Source organism: Gambusia affinis, linkage group LG04 (assembly GCF_019740435.1).
Source record: "Gambusia affinis linkage group LG04, SWU_Gaff_1.0, whole genome shotgun sequence".
Classification (NCBI taxonomy): Eukaryota; Metazoa; Chordata; class Actinopteri; order Cyprinodontiformes; family Poeciliidae; genus Gambusia; species Gambusia affinis.
In genome coordinates, this window is record NC_057871.1 from 1,964,797 (window position 1) to 1,988,477 (window position 23,681).

A 23,681-nucleotide genomic window follows, 5' to 3' on the forward strand; every position below is an offset into this window, starting at 1 on the left:
ATTGTGTTATAGGTGAAGTAATATTTAATTGTATCATATATTATTATTTTATGATTATATTTAATTATATTGTAAAATTGATCAATTGCAACATCCAGTATCAGAATGCATCATAGTGTTCAATATATATACTGCTGAATTTGACAAATATATCGTATTGTATCATATCATATAATGTTGTACATTGTATATTACGTCATATTGTGTCAAATTGTTGCATTTTATCATTTTTTCACCATTCTAAAAACACAAATCAAATCGATTTAAAATATTTGCAGTGATTATTTTTATTGGTTCATACCGCACATCTTCACACCAGTTGCACAAAATATTTTTAAAATTGTCATTTTTATTCGTGGTACCATTTATGCAGTCATTTTATTTATGTCTTGGTGTTTAGTAAAACACCGTATTGTGTCGTATTACATGTAATTACATTGTTTCCTCTTGTTTTCCTGTGTATCATTTTCTGTTGCATCTATTTTACCATTCTGTTCCACTTTATATAAATCATAATTTATTGTATTATATTGTTCTGAACTGCGTTGCATATTTCATTTCTTTAGTCTGCTGGATTTCATTATTGGCCTCGTTTTGTGGCAGTTCACAGTATTTTTATTGTAACCTAAAATGTTTTTGCTGATCATTAAACATCAACTCATTTAAACTGAGATTTTTAATTAAATGTAATAAAAACATCTTGTTTCATCACTGATACAAAATACATTCCTTTTATTCTTCCATTATCTTTATATAAACACAAAACAAATCAACGTACAATATTCACACAAATCATTTTAGTGGGATATACAACTTAACACCATTTACACACCATTTACACAAAATATTTTGGAAATTATTGTTCTACCTGTAACTTCCTCCTCTTCCTCCTCTTCCTCCTCTTCCTCCTCTCTGCCTGACCGTTTTGGCTGTAGCATTCAGGATTAATATGTACACGATATACATCCATTCTTAAATACATTGCTTCCAGTCTATTTACATTAAAGAGCTTATTGATATTTCAAATGATTACAAGATGTATGTTTTAAAGTGATATTATGAGTTTTAGGGTTAGAGCTTTTTTTAAAAAAACCATCCAAAACAAAATTTAAGTTCCACAATATGTGATGAGAAGAAAGTATGCAGTCATATTTAAGAGGCTGAACAACAAATCAGGCTGTGAGCCACCACAAAACAAAGAAATCAAATGGCAGATTCCCTTTGAACACATCAGCTTTGTGTAATCAATCTCCCCACGTCTCCATTCCTACGGGCTTCGCAAATGGAAAAAAAAACCCTAAGTTCCTCATATCCTGGAGTCTCGTTAATGTGATTGGGAAAGCAGAGCGGCTTTCCGTCTGGTACCGGTACCGCTGAGTCTGCAGCGGAGCTCCACCTCACACACGACTGTGATCCCGGCGGATCGCAGCTGGATCTGACAGATCAATGAGGGCTTCCAAAGCCAACACAATCATGCTTTATCTCTCGTGCAGCAGATGAAACTCGTTAACTGCACTGGGAATGTTCTGTATTCTTTGGTTGAGGCGAATGTGGAGTTGGATGAAAGCAGCTAAAGCCGTTCGAAGGATGCAAACAATAGTTTCCAAAGATAAACCTTAAAGGGGCAGCATCATGTGTTTTTCAGGCACAGTGTCATTTTATAGCATAATTAAGTAAATATGTTCTGTTGTTATAAAAATGTTGTATGTATGAAATGTGACTATAAAAAAATTTGATTCCTAATTTTGTGCCTTGAAATTAGGCCTCCGTCTCTTTAAGAACTCCTGCTCTTTCTGAAACTCCGCCCTCAGGAAGTCATCCCAACATGGCTCCTCTTTTAACCTTTAACAATATTTTTACCAGCCTTTCACTGAGAAGGAGCTCCTACAGTGAGCTCAGCCGTTCCACCAGGTGATTGCTAATTCCTGCTGGCTAGTCTGAAGGAGCAGCGAAGGTGTGGATAGGTCCACCCAGGTGTTTTACTCAACTGAATGGTTGCCATGGAGATTAAAGGATTTCTCAAACATGTAAAACAACACTCCAGGTTGATTTTTGATGAAGGAATAACATTATAAAAAGTAAATTTTACATAATACTGCCCCTTTAAGAAATATTAGAATAATGACTTTAAAATATTGATTTGAAAGCTTTGTAATGAATATTCGTTTTAATGTATTTTAGCTTTAAAAAAAGAAGTTTGCTGCATCAGTTGTCTCCACGTTGACAAAGTCCACATCCATCACAGCATCCGTCGGCTCTCTCTGTGGCTCGCTGAACATGTTGTGTTTTATTTTGAAGCAGGCAGAAAAGCTCTTCCATCCCTGTGTGTCTGAAAGATGCGTGTTTGAGCGTGAGAGCGGTGGCGGCGAACACATCAGAGCGTTTCCATTCGCTGTCTGCTTGCAGGGTTTGAAACCCACGCAGCAGCAGTCTGTTCTGTCTCTTGTTAGTCTCTGTCTTTTGCTCCCTCTCAGTGCAGCCACAAGCCATTCTCTCCCTTATAACTTTCCGTGGCAGACGCAGACAGAGGCCACCGCGCCCATGGCAGCTGCCTCCGCTTCAGATCTTCTGACACATGTGCAACCTGGACTTGGACGAGGAGGTGGCATCTTTCCACACCTTGCAGGAAAGGCCCTTGGCGCAGTCGCAGCGCTGGAAGATCTCCAGGCCGTGGGAGCCTTTCTTCCTCTGCTTGGTGCACACCTCTCCCTGCCGCAGCACCGGCTTGCAGATTTTGGTCCAGAAGTGGCGGGCGCAGCAGTAGCCGTCCGAACAGTCGGACGAGCGCAGGCAGGGGTCGCCCTCGTGACCTTAGAGAGGAGAACAGGAAACACGGAGACGAGTCAAAAAGCAGCCAACAGCAAAACAACAGAAAGTATTCACTGGCCTGAAACTGTTTTGGATTTTGTGAACTGAAAAGTGTGGAGTGCATTTGCACTGAGACTCTTGTACTTTAGAGAGCCATCTTTCTTTCATAGTTGTAGGTGTTTGGGATTTATTATCATAAGACTGCAGCAGAAGTCCGTAGAAGAATTAAACTTTCACACTGTAAAACATTTGAGTTGCATTTTGTTGTATCAACTAACTTCAACTCTTTAACCCTCTAAGGTGTTGGGTTTACACACACACTCCAGAGCAGGCATCAACCTTAGAGAGTTGAGTCAAACAAATCTTGCAAGTTATAGATTTTTAACTTACATGTTTGAGTTTGTGAAAGAGAAACAGAGCAGTAAGTTGCATTGCTAACTTTTTATTAATTTTGTCTCAGGGTTGAGTAAACGAGGGTTTTTGAGCTGGCACTTAAAAAAACTAATAAGGAAAAGTCACCAGTGGGAACTAAATCCCAGTTCGGCAAGTTCTTGTATTTTACGTACTACATTGACCTGCCTCTTGTGTGTTAGGGCAGGGGTTTTCAAAGTAAGAAAGGGTGAGCCCCCCTTCAAGGAGCTTAATGCCTGCTGCGCCCCCCCCCCCCCCCGTGGAGGGGGGCGGAGTTCTAAAAACTCCACCTTCAGCCCCGCTCTGGCCAAAACCAGTGATGGCATAGTTACTTTGAAAAAGTAACTTTAATCGGACTACTGATTACTCCTTGAAAAAGTAACTTAGTTATATTACTGACTACTTGACTTGGAAAGTAACTAAGTTACATTAAAAGTAACTTTTTAGTTACTTTCAGCAGCTGCTAACAACAACGCTCCACCTCCTGTGAAAATCACATTGAGCTTTGCCAATTCTTAATTGTAAGCTATTTTATAATGGTAACATCAACAATGTGTCTCCACTGATAAGGTTGAACTGAAGAGGAGATTGTACAAAAATAAAAAATAAAAAACATGAGTAATTTGTGTGGTCCACTGTTGTCTGGAAAACTCTAAGAAGGATTTTAAAGCCCCCCTCCCCCCAGCCTCCAGATTCTGCGTTACGCCCTTGAGTTTGATGTCGCAGCGCACAGAGCTCCTCCTGCAGCTCCACAGCTCCGATGGCTGCGACACTTACCGTAATATTAATAATTATAACGGTGCTAACTTGCCATTATAACTATTGCCAACTACGGACACGTTTATTCGTGGCTGTTTTCACGTTTATTGCGCTGTTCATATTGGTTTCGATGTTTGCAGTTTTCTGGAGCGCAACGCGAAGCTCGATGTCATTCAGAGGTAATAAATTAAGTTGACATTAACAAAGACACAGCGGGACGGATCATCCGAGAAATGATGAACAGGGAGAGACTGAGTAAGACTCCCTTAATGACGGACAAATTCTGGGATTTATTGAGTCTCTGCTTATTTCCAAGCCCAAATGAGCAACTTCACGTTCAAAAACGAGCCCAAAAATGCGCAACCGGTCGCTCATTAAATTTGCAAGCGACTTTTAAAAAAATGAAGCCCAAAGCCGCTTATAATAATCGGACTTGGCGACAGAAACTCAAAATAGTTCCAGTTTTTCCACCAACAAAATGCGCATCTCCCTCCATTGTTTACATTTCAGTCACATAGAGACGTCGGTCACTCGACAAGACACGTAGAGGAAATACGATTAAATAACAAAAGAAGACAGTAACGCACAGTAACGCAAAAATGATTTTGATAAGTAACTGTAGTCTGACTACTGGATTTGAAATAGCAACGTGTTAGATTACTGTTACTGAAAAAAGTGGTCCGACGTCAGTAACGTTACTGACATCATTGGCCAAAACATCCTCTAAGGTGGGAAACATTTCCACTGATCCCCGCTCCACACGCGCACCCCACAGTACCAACTTTTTCCTAAATCCACAGAGTTGATTGTGTGCGTAAAAGACGTTTCTCTAACATCAGATAGCTTTTCCGGTTTACTTTTTCCCTCGCACCGCGCCTCCCCTAAAGTGCTCTGGCGCCCCCCCGGGGAGGCGCGCCTCACACTTTGAAAACCGCCGTGTTAGGGCAAATATATATATATATAACGGGCTGCACAGTGGTGCAGTTGGTAGAGCTGTTGCCTTGCAGCAGGAAGGTCCTGGGTTCGATTCCCGGCCCGGGGTCTTTCTGCATGGAGTTTGCATGTTCTCCCTGTGCATGGTGGGTTCTCTCTGGGTTCTCCGGCTTCCTCCCACAGTCCAAAAACATGACTGTCAGGTTAATTGGTCTCTAAATTCTCCCTAGGTGTGAATGGTTGTTTGTCTTGTATGTCTTTGTGTTGCCCTGCGACAGACTGGCGACCTGTCCAGGGTGAACCCGCCTCTCGCCCGGAACGCAGCTGGAGAGGAACCAGCAACCCTCCCGACCCCATTAGGGATGAAGGGTGTTCAGAAAATGGATGGATAGATGGATATATATATAATATGTCAGTTTGCTGTGAGTACCAGGTCTTCTCACATTGTTTGAATCCTGTTCAAAATAAATGTTTTTGAGAATTCACTGTGATGTTTCATAAAAAGTATTATCAGGTATTTTGTTTATACAAGTTGAAACATGAATTTTAATTCTTCTGATTTAAAGTAGTTATATTAATTTGATAATAAATGCTTCTTTATTCTACTTTTTTTTAGATATTTTTTCTGACATGTTAAAAGCAGCAGGTGAACCTTCATTTTCAAGTTGAGCCACTTTCACATGTTCCCACTTGTAAGTCAATATTACAAATATAAAAGTTGGTTTAAAACTTTTGCACTGTTTCTGTTCAGCTCGGTGCGTTTGTGTGTTCAGACGTTTTTGTTCCAGAGTCTCACTTATAAGCAATAAAGAATCTAACCTCCATTCTGTGGTTGTTCTTGTGTTTCACATAAAGTGTGCTGCTCCCTGTGAAACTCCGCCACGGCTCCAACTAGGTGCAGAAACAGCTAAAGCTTTGTGGTTTCGTAATGTTATGCTTCGGGTACACCATTGCTGACATATGAGCAGAAAGCCAATTATCAACATAGTTTGTGGACTGGCAAAGTCCATGAATACTTCTAGACCTCCAGAAGGGAGCAACAGACAGATTTAGACCCCTTCAGGCTGAAATCTTACCCTTTAGCACATGTTTAGGCTGGCCCCTCCCTTTCTTCCTCCAGCTGTGGTCTTTGGTGGACAACACGTTGGGGTTATCTATTGCAGAGATGTGAGGCGACAGCACGCTCTCAGAGATGGAGACGCAAATATCTGCAGCGAGAAAGAAAAAAAGAGACAACAAGATCATTAAAAACAGAAGAGTTTTTAATCTGTCTGCTTTCTTTGGTGGTTTAACAAATTGCAGATTCATTGGAGTTTATTTAGGTCACATGATTTTTGTTTTGCAGGACTTTTCCATGGAAATAATAGAGATTCTTAAAAAGACTTTTCAAAAGACCAGAACGTACTGCAGGCCTGAGACACACGACTTTCGGGAATCCTGAGCACTTTGGGAACGCAACAGAAAACTTTCAAAAGAATATCAGAGAAGGAATCCTGAACCTTTTTCCTCTCTTCCCAGGCCTGCTGCTGCATTTAAAACACCCAGTATGTGGGTTAAAGACACTGAACTTAAGGAGATTTTCAGGACACATGTCAGATGTCACATCTTTGAAGTGTATTGGTTTCTGATGCAGCCCTGGTTTGAATAGTGCATCTATATTGGGATGAATGTGTGGAAGCCACAGTGTTCCGCTGCACCAGGACATATGTTACATATGTTTTCATTTTGATATTTATTGATTTATTGATATGAAGGCCCCAAATGGCCAAAGAATAATTTTCTGAGTCATAATATTAATTCCAGTTTCATAAGACAGAAAAATGGGAGAACAAAATGTATTTTGCATGTTTTTGGTAGCTATACTAAAGCACCAGAGCAGTTCATTCAAGTTGAATTAAGAATTTTAATTCTTCTAACTTAAGATAAATAGTTACTTTAACTTTATAATGTTATTGAAAACAATATAAAAATGTGTGCTTGTTCAACTGGGTGAGGACAGTTTTCCTACCTACAATGTGAAATAATCATTAAGTTTAAATTACTGTATTAAGTTAGAATAACTCACAATTTAAGAACAATGAGCTATCAGAATTTAAAACAATGTTTAGACAGCTCCTCAATTTGATGAACTTTAATTCAAATGTATTTTATGTATATTTATTGAGAATACAGAGACACATTAGAGACACTAGAGCTCACTGCAGATTTCTGACCCGGAGTTTTGGTTTAATTAGATCTTATCAGATAAAATGGATCAGTCTGTTCAGTGTCACAGCGAATGTGCATTTGATTAGTTTTGTGTTTCTTCTCATTTGATTGAGCCTAAACCTCGTTATAGATTGGTGTTTATTTTCTAATGTGCCTTCATGTTAATACGTCTTTCTGTAATTCAATCTTGTGCAGTCTTGCAGTGTCTAGTTTATTTCTGTTTGGTTCATTCACTGATTTGTTTAGATGGCTCTCAGACACAGCGCTCCATCTTCTCTGGTTTACATCCAGTCGGCCCACAGAGACGTTTTCACTGGTAGGACAAAAACTTTCAGCTCAACTCTGAACATGTTAAGGTTGATCGAAACACTCAGATTATTGTTCTTAACACTTAAAACCAACGATGTTGCAGGGTTGGTGCGCCACCTTGGGAAATTTATTTATCAATTATTTATCAATGTTGCCATGCCAACAGTCTTTTACTAATTTTTTCTGCTTTTCTAATTTCTTCTACCTAGTTTTTAGGTAAGGCAGCATTCTTGGGTGGCAAAATGTGTGAAAACTGAAATGGGTCGCCCATAAAGATTGGACTAACATGAACGGCTTTTATCCAAAACTTTATATCTTAAAATGTATCCTTAAGTTTTAAATTTCTCACTAAGTGAAAAACATGGTCTTTAAGGTTTCTGGACAGCTTCGTTACTAGAAAGAGTTCTGCAGAGCAACTTATGAGTGAGAATGTAAAAGAGAATCTTTATTACTTTATTACTAGAGTATGATGTATAAATCTGTTGGTTCACTCACAATAATAACTCTTTATGAGCTACAGGATGGTTTCTGTAAGAACACTGCAAGGCTGAAACATTCATCAGTTTGACCCAGTCATCTCAGCGATGCATGCGTCAGGTTTTTGATTTTAACGTACTTACTGCAGCGGTGTTTAAATCAAGACAAAACTCACTCACTGTGGGAGGTTTTAAATATCAAACATTTTAATTTCCTGTCCTCTTAGTGTCTGCAGGAAACTCATAAATCCCTCAGCAATATTTTAAACACTCATTGTTTATGAACATTATTTACTATTAGCAATGAAAACAAGAGTTATACACAAAGTTTAAATCAGGATTTCTAAACACCAGCTGGTGATATGTAAAGATCTAACAGTGTTTATACATTCAGCTGTAAATAGAGGCTTTGAATGCAACTCTATGCATTTCCTTCACTCATAACTGTAGAGTGATATCAAAAGAAACAGCAGGAAGATCAGAAATATTTTGTTATTCTACAGCTAACCCAGTATTTAGGAATACAGAAATTGTTGATATTTTTTGTCAAACTGAAAGTGAAGTTAAGACTCCACACTATTTCATCTTGGCAACGAATTTCTTTGGTGCATGAAAACGTGCAGCTTTAAGTAAGTGATGTTTCATTATTGTCATTCTACACGTCTGAATCTGTAGCAAACATCAAGGATTTCTAGCTACGCCAGGTTGCTGAAGATTGTTTTAGCAACTCAAAAGGCTTGAGTAGCTTAGCTAATAGGTTAGCTCATTTTAGTATCATTTGAACACAACGCTGTCTTTTTCAACGTCCAATCAGATTGGTTTTAAAGCAGAAACGAACCCAAGTGCTAAGAGAGAAGCAGCTTTAGCTTTGCTGTTTATTGTGCATCAGATTTACAGGAGTACCAGAAACAACTGAATACAAAGGTTCCACCTATGTAAAAAAGTGATTGACTCAAAATCTATGTAATGTACAGGTTTTGTAAACTTGTTTCTTGAGCATGCATAATAAATAAACTAGACTTATATTTCATCCAAAACAAACATAGTTTCCAGTCTAAATCAGTTTGGTTGCGAAATGCCTCAAAGAAAAGAAATCCAGTTCTTGAATTTAGTTTTGAACTTATGCATAATTAAAATGAAATCAGATGAAAGTGTGGCGCTCACAGTTACTGCAGCGGTTCCCAGGGCAGCACATGGCGTCCCGGTGGCAGCGCTTCTTCCTGCGGCGGCAGGACAGGCAGCGCGACGCGGCCTGCTGCGGGCTGTGGCAGTAGCTGCCAACGCTGCACTCCTTGTCATTGCTGCACGGATACACCTGCTGCAGACACAAACAAAAATGTTATCAAATTATTAAACTTTACATGGTGCAAAAACTGTAAATATTTACATTTTATTTATGAAATCTTCAACACTTCCTTTTAAAAATAATTTTATTTTAGCAAAACATGGCCAACAAAACATAACTCGATAAGTAAGTACGGTTTTAAAATAAAAATTAAACGTCAGCAAATAAAGACAGTAAAACTGGACTGTTGTTTTATTAAACAAATGAAAAAATCAGTAGTTTCAAATTACAAAGTATAATTAAGTATAAACACTTTAGCATTAAACTTCAATATTAGAAATGTTCATTAGAAATACTCACCAAGAATTTAACGTTTGACATTTTTATTTTTAAAATAAATTTCTTATTTTATTAAAAAATTTTAGACGATCATTAAATTCAAATAATGAGGTAAAATCTAAAGAAAAGAATATCATCAGCGATGACAGATGATGTTACCTGTCATCGCCTAGGTTACAGGAAACTGTGATGTAAAAGAAAAATGCAATACTTCAGTTTAAATATAAATAAATAAATGTCTTTCATTTATTGTACCATCAAAATCTAAATCCATTTTCAGAATGCCAAAACTTTCCATGAAACTCTGAGATAATCATCTTGATTTGGTTCATTTCATAAATAAACTGAATTTGAGGCATCATGTCCACTTTTGTAATAACTGAGAAATAACACAGTTAATTCATCTAACCTGTAAAAACACTAAAAACAACTAATAACAGCCGAACTGCATCTAGAGTTTGCTCAACAGATGTTCTTCCTGTTCCCGGCGCTGAAAGCACCAACTTTATCCTCACCAGAGTCTGCAGTGCTGTGAAATGTTGCACTTTAATTTGTCACAAAGTCAGTTTAATATCAGACTGACCACAAATACAAAAAGTTATTTCTAATTAACTTGTTCATGAAGGAATCCAATCAAGCCGAACCGATCTTGAGTGAAAGCAAAACGGATTTCTTTGGGTTCAGAATCAATAAATCATCAAACAGAACAAATTTAACAACAGAGGAGAAACAAAATCACAACAGAAACAAGGAAAGGTGATAGTGATTTCTAAAACTTTGGGATTCCAGTGAGCTGCAGAGAGAAACATTATCTAAAATGGTAAAAACATGAACATTTAAATCTCTGCAGGGGTCAGAGGTCATGATTCAACCCAAAAAGAACGCAAAGGTGATTCTATTGCCTGGTTCACAAGACAACACCACACAGGAACCGATTTCACTCACCAACATTCAGATGGCAGAATGGAAATCTCTCAAAATCTCTCCAGACCAAACAAACATGGCCGACCAGGAACAAACAGTTTGTGGATTATTAAAAAATACGTCTGGTCCACACTGGAAGTTGTTTGATCTTCTGCATTTTGGATTCCTGAATTTTGTTTCTGTCACTTTGCTCTCTGATTGGTTGCGCGTCACATTCACCAGGCTGCGTTTTCGTTTGGCGTTGGAAAAACGCTGCACACGCTGCGAGCCAAGACAATCCGACATGGTGAATATCCTCGATCGGAGCGCTCCAAGTCACTCTGAACACACTGCAGGAATATCTCTTATGATTATCTTCAGAGGCGTGATGGTGTCAATAATCTGAATAACTATCTTTCCATGTGAACCAGACATTCCCAGAAAACAAATGAATGACCCCAAAACATTTGGTAAGATATTCTGGGGACTGATAAGATCAACTAATGGCTCAAAAATAAAACCAAATGGAGATTTTGCAGTGGTCTAGTTAAAGTCTTGACTCATATCTATTGCAATGCTGTAAAATTACCTTAAACAAATTATTCATGGCTGAAAACTCTTCAATATGGCAGAATTAAAACAATGCTGCAAAAAAATAGCCAAAATTCCTCCTCTGTGATGTAAAAGACTCATTATGGACTAATCCTGAGGGTGGTGAAACCAGCTGTTTGATTAAAATAAGAAAGAAAATATCAGGCGTGTATTTCTACTGTGGATATTTAGTAGAAATACACAGAATAAGATAAATACTGTAGCATCGCTGCTTTGACTTCATCCTTCCAGAACAAAAGTGGAACCAAAATGAAAAGTTGTCCTGATAGCTTCAATAAAAAAACCACCATTAAGCTACAATAACTGGTTAAACTGGACAACAACAAGGCTGTGCTCCAATATAAGACGTTGTACCAAACACAACCATCTGTGTTTCTACATGATTTATTAGAGATAACTGCACCAGACTCTCACTGTTTTTGTGTATTTTTATACTAGCTTTTACTCCCAACGTTTCTTTTCTACATCAAAATAATCTTTATTGGAATTGTTCTTTCCCTAAACTGTTGCCTGCAATTGAAAATAAATGTGATTAGGAATGCTTCCCTTTCACTCAGGCCTCACAAAGTGTTCAGAGTTTTAATGATCTGGAACTGAAGGGAATTTTAGCAGGCATTCATACTCCTTCATAGTTCATTTAGCTGAAATTCAGCTTCGTTTTTTCAGAAAGAGTAAATAGACTACAAAGTGCAGCAGCAGACATAAGGAGCTGAAATTGCAAGAAAAACAAAAAGACACACCTCAGCAGATACAGCATCCACATTTTCCACATACAGAGAGAAGTTTTATTGGAACCAGCATCTTTATAACATTCCTTTCACATGCAAGTCCTTTTGTTCTCGGACTTGGAGCCGGAGCAAAGGCACTTGGTGTAAAACGCACCACAAATCAAATAAACTTTGTAGATTTATGAAATAAAGTGATTAATTTGCAACGAGTTGATAGAGAAATAAAGATGTGAAGACTCGGAGGCGAAACACGCTGACGTTCACGTCCTTTTATTATTATTATTATTATTATTATTATTATTATTATTATTATTATTATTATTATTATTATTATTATTATTATTATTATTATTATTATTATTATTATTATTATTATTATTCACATGTTTACCTTTCAAAGTCTGAGAGATTAACGCCAAAAACATGCCAACAGCGGGGAGGGGGAGGAACCGACAGGAACGGCGCTCAGTTTCAGACGAGCGCGTTGGGCTGCCGCACCGCATCCACGTTCAGCTGGTACTGCGCTGACAGACCTGATTTACTGCGGCTCACCACTGACAAACATCAACTATTCAACACGGGGCTGAGCATGACATGTCCCAACTGAGTCTGGGTGAAATATTTACATCCACACTCTTAGAAAAAAAGAACCTGGGTTCAGCGTGTCAGCGTCCGTAAGGATGGGTGGTCGCGCCAAACAAAAAACGGAAAAAATTAAACAAAACGGCGATCAGTTCAGACAAAAATGTTTAAATCAACAGCATTAATATTCCAGTATGTTATAATTTCTTTCTTCTGTGCTTCGGCTTTGGAAAATTAAGGTGATTGGAGTTTTCTGGACGGTTGCCAGTCCGACTCTTTGAAAACAGATGGAGTCGCTGACAGAGCCAAAGAGAAATTAGCTTGAATTCAAGCTGAATGCTCATCCATCATCATGTCAGATTCCAAGAAATCAAACACTAAACATGTTGATGAAAGTAACAGAGCCATGATGTTTTATAGATTTTCTCTAATGCTTCTTAAAGGTGGTTATTAGAAAAGCTTTATGTACTATAATAAAAGGACAAAAGAGGGAAACAGCTTTTTATTAAAGCTTATCCTTTCACCCGTTTCTCTGTACCTCATTATTAGATATATTTGCACATAATTAAATCTTTTTGCATGGATTAAAATGCCATAAATTTTGACTAAAGACAATATTCCATAAAAACAATAATGACTTGTATTTGATTCTCTTCGGTGAAAGCTTTGCCATTTCTTCCGCCACAGCAGCTGGTTTGGAGCTTAACAAACTTGCTGGCTCACAGGCACCAATTAAAATGTCCCAAGTGCCACAGTTTAAAGTTATGAGTTTGTGTCACTTTTACTGTGTGTTTTATTTCAAAACAAAACGGTAAAAATAAAAAGCTTCAACATGGACTACAAAGGAGGAGCTGAGCAGAGAGCTGCTGCACTCTGGATGCATAAATGTAAAGATTTGTTCATTTACTCTGTGGGCTCTTTTAAAATCTCCAGTTGGGATTTAAAAATGCAGCTTGAAACAGTCAACAATAATATTTATACACACAAAAACCCAGTGGGGATTTCACAAACAGCAACTGTAGTTTAAAGCAGCATTTATGAATTAGACAGGAGCTGTTTGTAAAGCTGCACAGTCAATATTTTGAATTGTTTAGCCTGTTGCCAGAGAAACATATGAAGGTTCTTTTTCATATTTTCACATATTTATACAGTTGTTCATAAATGTCATAGTTTTAATCTAAATATTTAACTAGGATGTTAATGGATCTAACAAATGGATTAAATATTAAATTAAATATTGGCTCATCGATCTGAACTAAACTTTTGTTTGGATCCAAACTAAATATTTAGTTAACAAGTTACATATCAATAAATATAAACAGAATATTTATTTGAATTCATAAGTATTCAAAAAAATATTCTAATGTGGCCAGTAATAAAAAAAACAGACTTGGAGGAATTTATTTATCAACATTTGGTTAAGAGCAGGTTGTATTTTTCCTGTTAAATCCTGCTGAAGCAGCAAGATGAAGTTAATGAATGTTTTCCTGAGGAGAATCTAATTTTATTCAGGGATTTGAGGATCAAACTCTATTGTTGACCAAAAAACGAACTCGGATCCACCTATAAACCGGTTTTGGTTCTGTTGAAGTCTGAATGCATATGTGAATACCAAATGGACCGGAGACCACTCCAAAAGCAGGAAATGGACTGCAACGCAGGGAATTCTGGGTAAATAAAACCAAAACAATGCATTAGCGGCGGAAATGACTAGAGGTTTTCAGGCATTGAGAAAAGAGAAATCCTAGAACCTCTACAGTCTGACGCTACTCCATTTTTATTTCCTGGAGAAGGAGGTTGCTCTCAGTTGTTCTTAGTGCAGCGCCCCCACAGGCGAGGAGAGGAAGAGGTTTGGATCGTTTGACTCAGAGCAGAGAAAAAACATAGAAATCTTTTTACATTTTTCTCAGTTTTAGCTCTGCATTTAACATACAAGAGGTTTCCCATTTGTGCAGTGAATTTATATGCATTTTGCTCCATTATACGCTGCAGCTCTGCTATGTTGCATAATACATTACGAGTCATTGAAGGCAGGTAATAATGCTGCACACCTGGGTGTAATTTTAGGTAGATTTAAAGGTATTAGAAATCCATCTTTAACAATCTTCAGCTCTCTCAAAGCACAAACAGCCATTTAACATTTCAGTTTGAGGACAGATTAAATGTGCAATAATCTGGTTTGGAGTCTCTGGTTTTTCAAAAGGACCAGGTTGTCTGCCGTTGTGTTAATCACCTCCGGCTCCAGCCCGCTGCCTAATGAACCAACATAAAGATGGTCCTCAGACTGATAGTCATACTCCTTAATTAAAACAATCTGTTGTAACTCCGGTTACTGTCTTAATCTGATGAGATACTTTATAGATTTTGTGGATAGTTTTTCTGAATTAAAGCATTAACTTCAAAGCTGGGCTCTGATTATTAAGAGAGATGCGTACATTCCTGGGGGCTGCTGCGGCAAACGCAAGCAGATGAATTTGTTGGAAATATGAGGAGAAGTTTGGGAATGTGCAGCTGGAATTTTTCTCCCCCGACAAGAAAAATGTGCTGTTATCTAAATACGGAGACAAGCGGGGCCAGCCACATGCTGGGCCACTTCAGATCTGTCCGTCCGGCTGAGCTGCACTTTCAGATCAGCAACAATGAATCAGAAAGGCTGGCGCAGACCTGAGGACACCTCTTCCATCAAAACCAAACTGAAAGACAGATCTGAGCGATACGGGCCTCAAGTCACAGCTGATAATCTCCGTTTTAAAACACCTCGTCTCACTTCTGAGGGACATTCGGATGCATCGTCCCCATCTCATATCTGCTCCCTTATTTTTGCTTTCACACATAAAAGCGCGGCCCCTGGATCTGCGCAGGAAGTGTGTAAACACGGTGTGTCCTCTGAGCCCTGCCCTGCATGCTGGTGGTAAACAGACACAGGTCCATATGGGAAACCGCGGGTCTCGTGCCGCTGCTTTGAAGAGAAACATTAAATGTGCGGGAGCAACAATCTACAAGGGATTTACTGCAGGATCCTTGAACAATCCTTCCCGTATTTACCGCCATCTACCCATTCCTCAGTTATGATGTCATTTCCAAGGAAGTTTTCCGTTATGCTTATAAATAACAGCAGGAATGTAATTTCTACTCAGGTCTAGTCTGCATAAAAACTCTAAAAAATGTAACAATGACAGCAAAATAACACATAATTCTAACAGAGCCATCAGTTCAGTCTAATTAGTAAAAAATCTCCTCTGGCTGCAGTGATTATCATGGTGAGAAAAAACTGAAAATCCAGATGTAGTGATGCTGCTATCTCAAAGGTTTTTACAGGTAAGAATGATGTTAAATCGGATTCATTTCTTTGTCATAAAAACCTCCAGTTGGTTCTGACAGATGGATGCTCACAGTGAGCCCGGTTCTGGTTCTGCTGCAGGTTTCTTCCTGTTAAAGGAAAGTTTTTCCTCTCCACTGTTGTTGCATGCATGCTCAGTGTGAAGCACTGCTGTAAAGTCCACAACACAATGCAAATGATTGTCCAATGGTCGGCTGGACGGATTGGTCCAAGATACCGAGACCAAGTCAGTATCAGATCAATAACAGTCAGATTGATACTTAAAGGTCAGATTTTATTTTATTTTCTTATTGCCGTTTCTGAAATTAACCTCAAGAAATATTTTGTTTTGATTTGCTCTCAAATTTTAATATTTATTTGCACTAAGTTGTATAAAAATTGCACATTTGTTTTGTTTTCCTTTTGTTTCTATTTATCATCCTAATATATGATTTAGACTTTTTATGCACCTTTAAACTTTGTCCAAATTCTGTCCAAGGTTTTAACAAAATAATAATATAAAAAAAAAACAACAACACAAAAACACCTGAGGATTGAAAAGTTTTATGATATATAAAACCAAATCATGTCAGTAAAACTTTTGACACTCGTCCCACTGAATAAATCTTTTTAATTAAAAAAAGTTGGTTAAAATAACTTTTATGATCTCTTGGTTTCACTCCAATATGAAACCAAGAGATTGTATTGGAGTGAGACCTCTTGTTTGTACACCAGCTTTGTTGTTCTGACGTCACAGGACATAATTTATAAACGTTTCCTACTGTAAATATTAGTTTAATAAGTTTCATATTAGAGAAAAATAATTTGCAGAAGTGTTTTTTCTGCCTGAATTAGATTTTTTTTGTCAGTATATTATTTCTGTGTAAGAATTTTTATTTTTATAATCGCCATTAAATATCCTAATATTAGGGAGTGTTGGAAAGGATAGACAGTTCTTAAAGAGACAGAGGCCAATTTCAATGTGTCAGATATGGTTGACACAAAATCAATATTCTTTAAAGTTACACTTGCATCAACAACAGATGGTAATATAGTTATTTATGCTAAAAAAGGAACCGTGTGCCTAGAAAATACATAACACTCCCTGCATGAGCCATAACTCAGCTGTAAAAACCAAAGTCCTTTAACAGGGAAAGGTAAAATCTTCACTTTTCATGATTCCCCTTCAGTTCAGTCTGCTTTCTCATGATGGCAGGAGGAGCGTCAGAAACCTGAAACTATGAATGGTGTTAATGAGCACCGCGGGCCTGAAGGAGTCAAATAAACAATGTGGCTGAGCAAACAGACTTCAGGCCCTGGAAGCAGAAGACGGCCAGTATCGGATAACATGGGGATGACGGCGCACCAGTCACTCACACCGCCTTCAAACGCCGCTGCTTTCATCATGCAAAACACGTGTGTTTACAGCCAAGACGCTCTGAGTCTCCAGGAACTGCAGCGTCTTCAGCTCCACGCTGATCCCTCACATAGAAGAGCAGCTTGTTCAAAGAGCATCATGGGAAATCTGGGCCTGTTTTCCTTCTTAAGATAAACACAGGTCTCCTCTGTCATCAGAGGAGACACCACACATGAGGGTCCCTAAGCGGTACTTCAGATTGTGTGAAGTGGGGTTAGGCGGAGTAGTACTGAGCAGTTAGTATCTTACTCTGAGAATTATCTTTATTTTTTGACATTTTGACATTTGTTTCTGAGAGATCTTCTTATCTTTGTTTTATTAATTGTCATGTTAAAGTTTGTGTGAATGTGTTGGCCGTCAACACAGGAACACAATACAGTGAACTGAATTGAATTGAACAGGGAGAAATTCTCCCAGAGTTGTTTATTTCTTTTAAACACATTTTCCATCAGATTGTTACTTTGATTGGGACGCTTAGCACAAAGCAAGTGTTGCAAAAACTCAAAGACTTGAGAGTGAAAAGAGCATCTGAAGCAAATCTGGTGTATTTATCATATTCTTTATCATTCAAAGTGATTATTGTTTTCATGATAAGAATTTTGATACATTGTTGCCGTAATAAATACCAACCAATAATGTTTATAACCCTCTAAAACTGTCTGTATTGTCGGGATTCTTATTTTTACTATTTTTTCCACTAATTGTTTCTGAAAGTATCAATAAATATCAATAAGTTTAACAAATATGATGAAATACTGTGTGCTTTTCAGTGATACAAATCACACTTCTTTATGTGACTCATTAATAATGTGAATGTTTTTCAACAGCAGGATTTGTGTTTGTTTGGCTCTGATTGCTGTCACAGCCAGACAGTTACATAAAAAAATGATAAATAGATTTTAGTATCACTTAAATATTACCAGATAATATTGTGATAAAACTTTAAGTTCATATCACCCACACATAATCTGATGTGGAGGAAGATTCACCGGATAACTCAGAAATAAGTTTGACAGATGTTCATTCTCAATAATGTGATTTAGTGTTTAGTGTTTTTTCTGTGCCTGAGCCAAATGAAGGAGGGAAACATTATCATTGACTAGCATAGCCAGCGCTAGCATTGGGAAATGCTAACATGTTTGGATGTCTGTTCCTCCTCTTCACTCAGAAATATTGTTGTAAATTATCTAAATGGCTTCATATTGAGGGTGGAACTGGAATATTGAACTGGAAATTAATATATATATATATATATATATATATATATATATATATATATATATATATATATATATATATATATATATATATATATATATATATATATATATATATATATATATATATATATATATATATATATATATATATATTGAGGGTGGAACTGGAATATTGAACTGGAAATTAAAAAGAAGAGAGAGAGTTTCTTAGGTTGTTTTCACACCTTATAGACTCAGTTTGATTGGGAACCAAAGTTGCAACATTTGTTGCATTTTCAGCTGCAGCGGTTTATGTTCATATTGCACTGAGTCAAACGATCTCAACCTTTTGAAAAACCTGTTCCCCTCCTCGCCTCTGGGGGCGCTGCACCAAGAACCCCTGAAGGAAACAACCTGAAAACCCCTGAAGAAGAAACTGAATTCTATTTGGGTATGTGGTGGTCGTATAGCTCAGCGTTAAAAAGCTAGAGGGTTTTTTTATCTTAAGTGAGAGGCCAGAGGAAGTTTGCTGCAGAATGAAGCAAAGCAGTGTGGCCCCTCCCCCACCTCATGCTGCCATCATTCTAAAAGAAAATCCTCAAACTTTTTCCTGTTTTGCAAGTAAACTGGTATTTCTATAAATTTCTCGTTCCAATATGGCGCAGTCAAAGAGCAGCAACCAGACACCAGCAGTGTCTGTTCTCACATCGAAATGAAAGGATAAACTTTCTACTTCCTGTCCTTTTCCTGAACAGTCGCCTTCTGCAGACAGAGGAATCCTCGATGGACATCTGCTGCCCAGATTGTTCAATAAAGTTAATCTTTGTTTTCACTGAATAAAGTAAGTGGTCAGATCTGATGCTTCCTGCCTGCGTTTATACACACACGCCTGATGAAGTCTCTTCTCAAAACTACTAAGGCTGCGTTCACACAGCAGGTCTTCAAGCTCAGTTCAATTCTTTGATTCATTTTTTTTATGTGGTCGTTCATATTACTGTATGATGATTTCTGTATGAATGGTTCAAAATCCCAAACAACCTGCATGCGGAGAAGAAGAGCACAGACATCACAGCAGCTGTTTATGAAAGAAATAAACTGAAAGCTGATAAAAAGAAATCACAACTAATAGCAACAGAGATTACTGGAGCTTTGACTACAACTTCTGTAGAGAAGTTTGTTTGTTTGTGGAGTCAGAGCCATGAGAGGTGGAACTGCAAGGTGACGCTTCACCAACTTCACCTCTTCCTGAAATTCATAATTATAATTTTCAGTCAATGTTTACGACCAGATTCTCTGTCTGGCTTCTTCTGGTCCAAAATTATGACGCATGTCTCACGACAATGACATAAAAGTCGGATAAAATGCGACATGAAAGTTCAGACTGCAGACTCTTTGAAAACTATTTCAATTCTACATGTGGAAGTGGCACAAATTGGATTTTTGGGGAGTGAAAAGATCAGAATCGGGCCGTTCACACTGCCGGGAAAAAGTCAGATTTGGGTTTTGCTGCTGTGGGAACGTAGCCAAACTTTTCAGAACCACTGAGATGATACCCAAACTCTTTGACTGGTGATTCAAATAAACAATAGAAAACTGATTTATTAGAAAACCTGCGACAGACTGGCGACCTGTCCAGGGTGACCCCGGAACGTAGCTGGAGAGGAACCAGCAACCCTCCAGACCCCATTAGGGACAAGGGTGAACAGAAAATGGATGGATGGATTTATTAGAAAACTTTTTCACCTTCAGATGTTGGCACCCTGGGTGGAGAGCCGTAGTGCAGAGGAGTGAAAATACGCAACACACTGATTCACAGTTTAAACGAACTGTTCCAAATCTGCACCCAGCTGCTTTAATCACAGTAATTAACTTCACAAATGATGGAGAGAAGATATTTAAACTTCCACTGTGACACTTTGGAAAGAAAATCCTGCAGTTGTAAGTCCAAAACTAAAACTGGAATTATTACCTATCAAACCTCAAGCACTGCAAACAAAATTAATCTACCAAGAATTTCTGGTCTAATTTCTATCACAAATATCTTGGTACCCTTGAAATAAGACAAAACTAACTTTTCAGAAAGATGTAGGAGTTTGTTTGAAGCCAATAATTCCTTAATATTCATGAAAAAGTTTTAGTTCCACTGGCAGATTATTTCACGTCTAACAAGACATTTTTCCTGTGCTGTAGGAGAAATATTGAAGGAATTTTAAGATTTAAAACAAGCTCCTACATCTTGCTGAAAAGTTTTGTAAGTTATTTCTTTGTATTTCAAGTGTGCTAGGATATTTGCAATAGAAACTAGACAAAATTACAGTAAGATTTTGTGTTTTTGCAGCGTGATGAAGAGATGCAACAGCTCTACGACAGGCAGCCCGACCTTTAACCTGCCATAAAAACTGTGGCATCCTGATCCTGAGGAAAGCCACCGTGGCATTGTGGTGGTCTCTGCACATGCAGATGGTTTCCCCCACAGTCCGCTCCTCCGGAACCACCAAACACTGCGGCAGTGGCACCGGCGGAGCGGCAGCTCAATTTGCGGTTTGGCAGCGCTGCTTGAGGTTGCTTTTCCACAATCCACAGAGGAGAGAGCGGCTTTCCCAGCGATTCCTGCGTCTGAGCCGTCAGCACTTAGCAGGTATTACAGGACTTCAACCGCAACAGCAAAATGATGTCGCAGACAAGGTGAATATGTGAGATATCAGTCATCTAAACTGAGAGGGAAAGCTGCTCAGAGAGGCGGATTAACAACCTGGACTTTAACTTTTTAGTCCCAACAGTTAGATTACAAGTTAAAAAGCAATTGTGTGTTTAGTGTGAGATGAAAACCTGAGCTGACCACATTCTGAGCGGCGTTAGCGAAGCCCCCAGACGCCCGGTAAGGCCCCATAATCCCAGCAAGCGTCTGGACCACTTTAACAGCACTAAGACCCAGACAGAAAATTACCTCAAGTGTTAACTTTTTCTCACATTTCTGCTGCATTAATGATTTACTGTGGATGCTAGCAGCTCCCGCCAGCGGCGTCAGGTTGGAAAAGGCAATTAGGGGTTTACGAGGGTCCGAAGCTCCAAATTCCCACTAACGATTCGCACATGACAGGAAGAGCTTGTTTCAGGTTTTATTCTGTGATTTTTGGAGTTCGATCCTGAATCATAAATTCCAATTTGGGCACCTCAGTAAAGGGCAATTCCACAGTTTTTAGAGAGCTTGGACCACATTTGATCAGAAATCCTTTAAGACCTGGAAAGTAATATTCTACTCTAAGACGTCACAAACTTTATAATAAAGTTTTTGATTAAACCGTCATTTAATTCATTTTAAATTACAAAATGTGTCATTTTCATGGCTTCTCTTTGCCATTTAGATCACTTCAAAGGGAACAAAGTGTGAAAACGGAAATATTTAGATCTAAACTGGATTTTACTTCAGCTTTTGATCTCAGAAATGCTTATTATATTTATAAATATACTCAAAAATGTCTGTTGCAGTGGCTTAAATGGTGTCTAGATTAAAAGCCACAGCATTTATATTAGCATAACCTGAATACTATCAAAGAATCATAATTATTTGGAAGTAAAACTTTTACTTTTTATGTGGAAGATAATAAAACAGCTTGTCAGAAGTTTTGGGAGCATTAAGCCCGTTTCAGACAGACTGCTGCTCTCTGACCACTGCAGCCTAATTACAGTGCCTAATTATCCCACTATAAAGAGCGATCTGCAACAGTAAACTCTGTGATTTATGACACCTTTATTCTTTCTGCAAAACCACAAGAAAAGGAGTAATTTCAATGCTTTCAGAACATCAACGGTGAGTAAAACTTTAGCTTTATAAACGTGGATAAAAATGATAAAAGTAGCTACAGAGTCATTTCTTGGCAATCTTTTCTTCTGTGTGTGAAACTCAGACACTTTTTAGGACTTGTAGAGTATTTTAACTGAAATACTCTAAAAGTCAATTAAACTTGAACTACAGGTTAACTCTGATCAGTTCAACGTGTTGAACGTGTTATAGGTGAAATAATCTCTGTGAAACACAAAAGCCGGTTATTTAAATGCTGTTGTAGATCAGCTTAAAGCACAAAAACCAATAATCTGCATTATTCTGCAGTTAAAGAACCTTAGAAATAAAGTTTGATGCTTAAGTTTCCAGTTCTAGTTGTGAAAACACAAAATTACTATTTCAAAGATTTTTAGGGCATAAAGCTCTTTTTTAATTGTTGTCTAACGTAAAAGCTGAAAAATTAGGAGAAATCAAGCATTTAATGAACTGACTCGAGTTTCAAAAAGTCTTCTAAGTATTTGAACATGAACTCCATCAAATGTTGCCTTGAAAGCTGTGAAATCAAACTTTTTTGATTTTTACTCTGCGTGTGAGCAAACGCAGAGTAAAGGTTTCACCAAAACCAATCGATCAGTACGTGATCAATATTGACCAAAATAGTCGGTGTTTGAGGTAATAAAGCGCTTTAGATTCTGATCCACAGCGGATCAAATGCAGTTCAGGCTCAATAAAAGCTGCGAAGCTTGAACTGGGCAAAGAAAGAAGAGGAAAGAAACAAGAAATGGAGTAGAAAAGGAAAATAATTCACGATTTTATCTTACTGCTTTTTGTGCGTAAAATCACCAGACGTGATTTTTTTAGCAGGTCAGGAATCGGAGGAGCGTACCTGCGGGAGGAGCCGCTGCTTCTTGGTGACCGGGGCGGACCGGTTCGCTGCCTGGGTCGGCGTCTCCTCCAGGGAAGAGGGCTTGATGGAGTTGGCTTTCGGACGCGCCTCGGACGCCTGGGATGTCTCCGTCCTCACAGAAGCGACGAGAAACAGCACAAAGCAGCATCTACTCCAAGCTGAGTCGAGCATCCTCTAAATTAACACCGCGGTTTCAAAGTAATGATAATAACTTCATAAAACAAAAACCCTTCATAAAAAGAAGGTTTGATCCTGCGGAAGAAGCTAGAGTTTGTTTCTCAGTGAGCAGCGCGCCCCGGCTCTGTCCGTGCGCCACGCACCGAGCGCGCTGACGGGCTGAGTGATGAAGGAGTGTGTGAGGAAGTCTCCACCGGCAGAGTGGCTCTCTGTCCTCCTGCAGGCTCCTTTATGATCGCAGATACTTTCTGTTTTTTATAGGACTCTAATGAGTTTTCTTCCTCCGCCCCCATTCAGCATCAGACAAAGGCTGAAACTGATCCGCGCGCTGCCGCTCCTCCACGCCGACTGCAGCAGCCTCCGCCGGGAAAAGCCCATAAAATTATACACTGTGTGTTTTAACGGAGCACTTGACCCTTTTTACTGGGAGGTAAGATGGGGAAGAAAGGAGGCAAAGAAAAAGTCAGAGTTTGGCTGGTTTAAAAAGAGTCTTTGTGAGAAAGGAGGAAACTTTTCCATCTTCAG

General features: G+C 38.4%; 1 protein-coding gene across 1 annotated transcript; it reads right to left on the minus strand.

Annotated features, from left to right (window-relative positions):
* Positions 1-715: 715 nt before the first annotated feature.
* Positions 716-23,373, minus strand: dkk2 (dickkopf WNT signaling pathway inhibitor 2). The gene is made up of 4 exons (XM_044113327.1): positions 22,959-23,373; positions 9,069-9,222; positions 5,988-6,119; positions 716-2,810 (listed from the first exon to the last, which is right to left on the minus strand). The coding sequence occupies exons 1-4, from the start codon at positions 23,148-23,150 to the stop codon at positions 2,560-2,562; spliced, it is 729 nt and encodes a 242-aa protein (XP_043969262.1). The 5' UTR covers positions 23,151-23,373; the 3' UTR covers positions 716-2,559.
* Positions 23,374-23,681: the final 308 nt, after the last annotated feature.

Coding starts and splice junctions, on each gene's coding strand:
- dkk2 (XM_044113327.1), bottom strand. CDS start 23,150: ATGCTCGACTCAGCTTGGAGTAGATGCTGCTTTGTGCTGTTTCTCGTC. Junction 9,223..22,958: donor AGCAGCGGCTCCTCCCGCAG/GTACGCTCCTCC, acceptor TTGTGTCTGCAG/CAGGTGTATCCGTGCAGCAA. Junction 2,811..5,987: donor GCCTAAACATGTGCTAAAGG/GTAAGATTTCAG, acceptor CTCCTCTCTAAG/GTCACGAGGGCGACCCCTGC.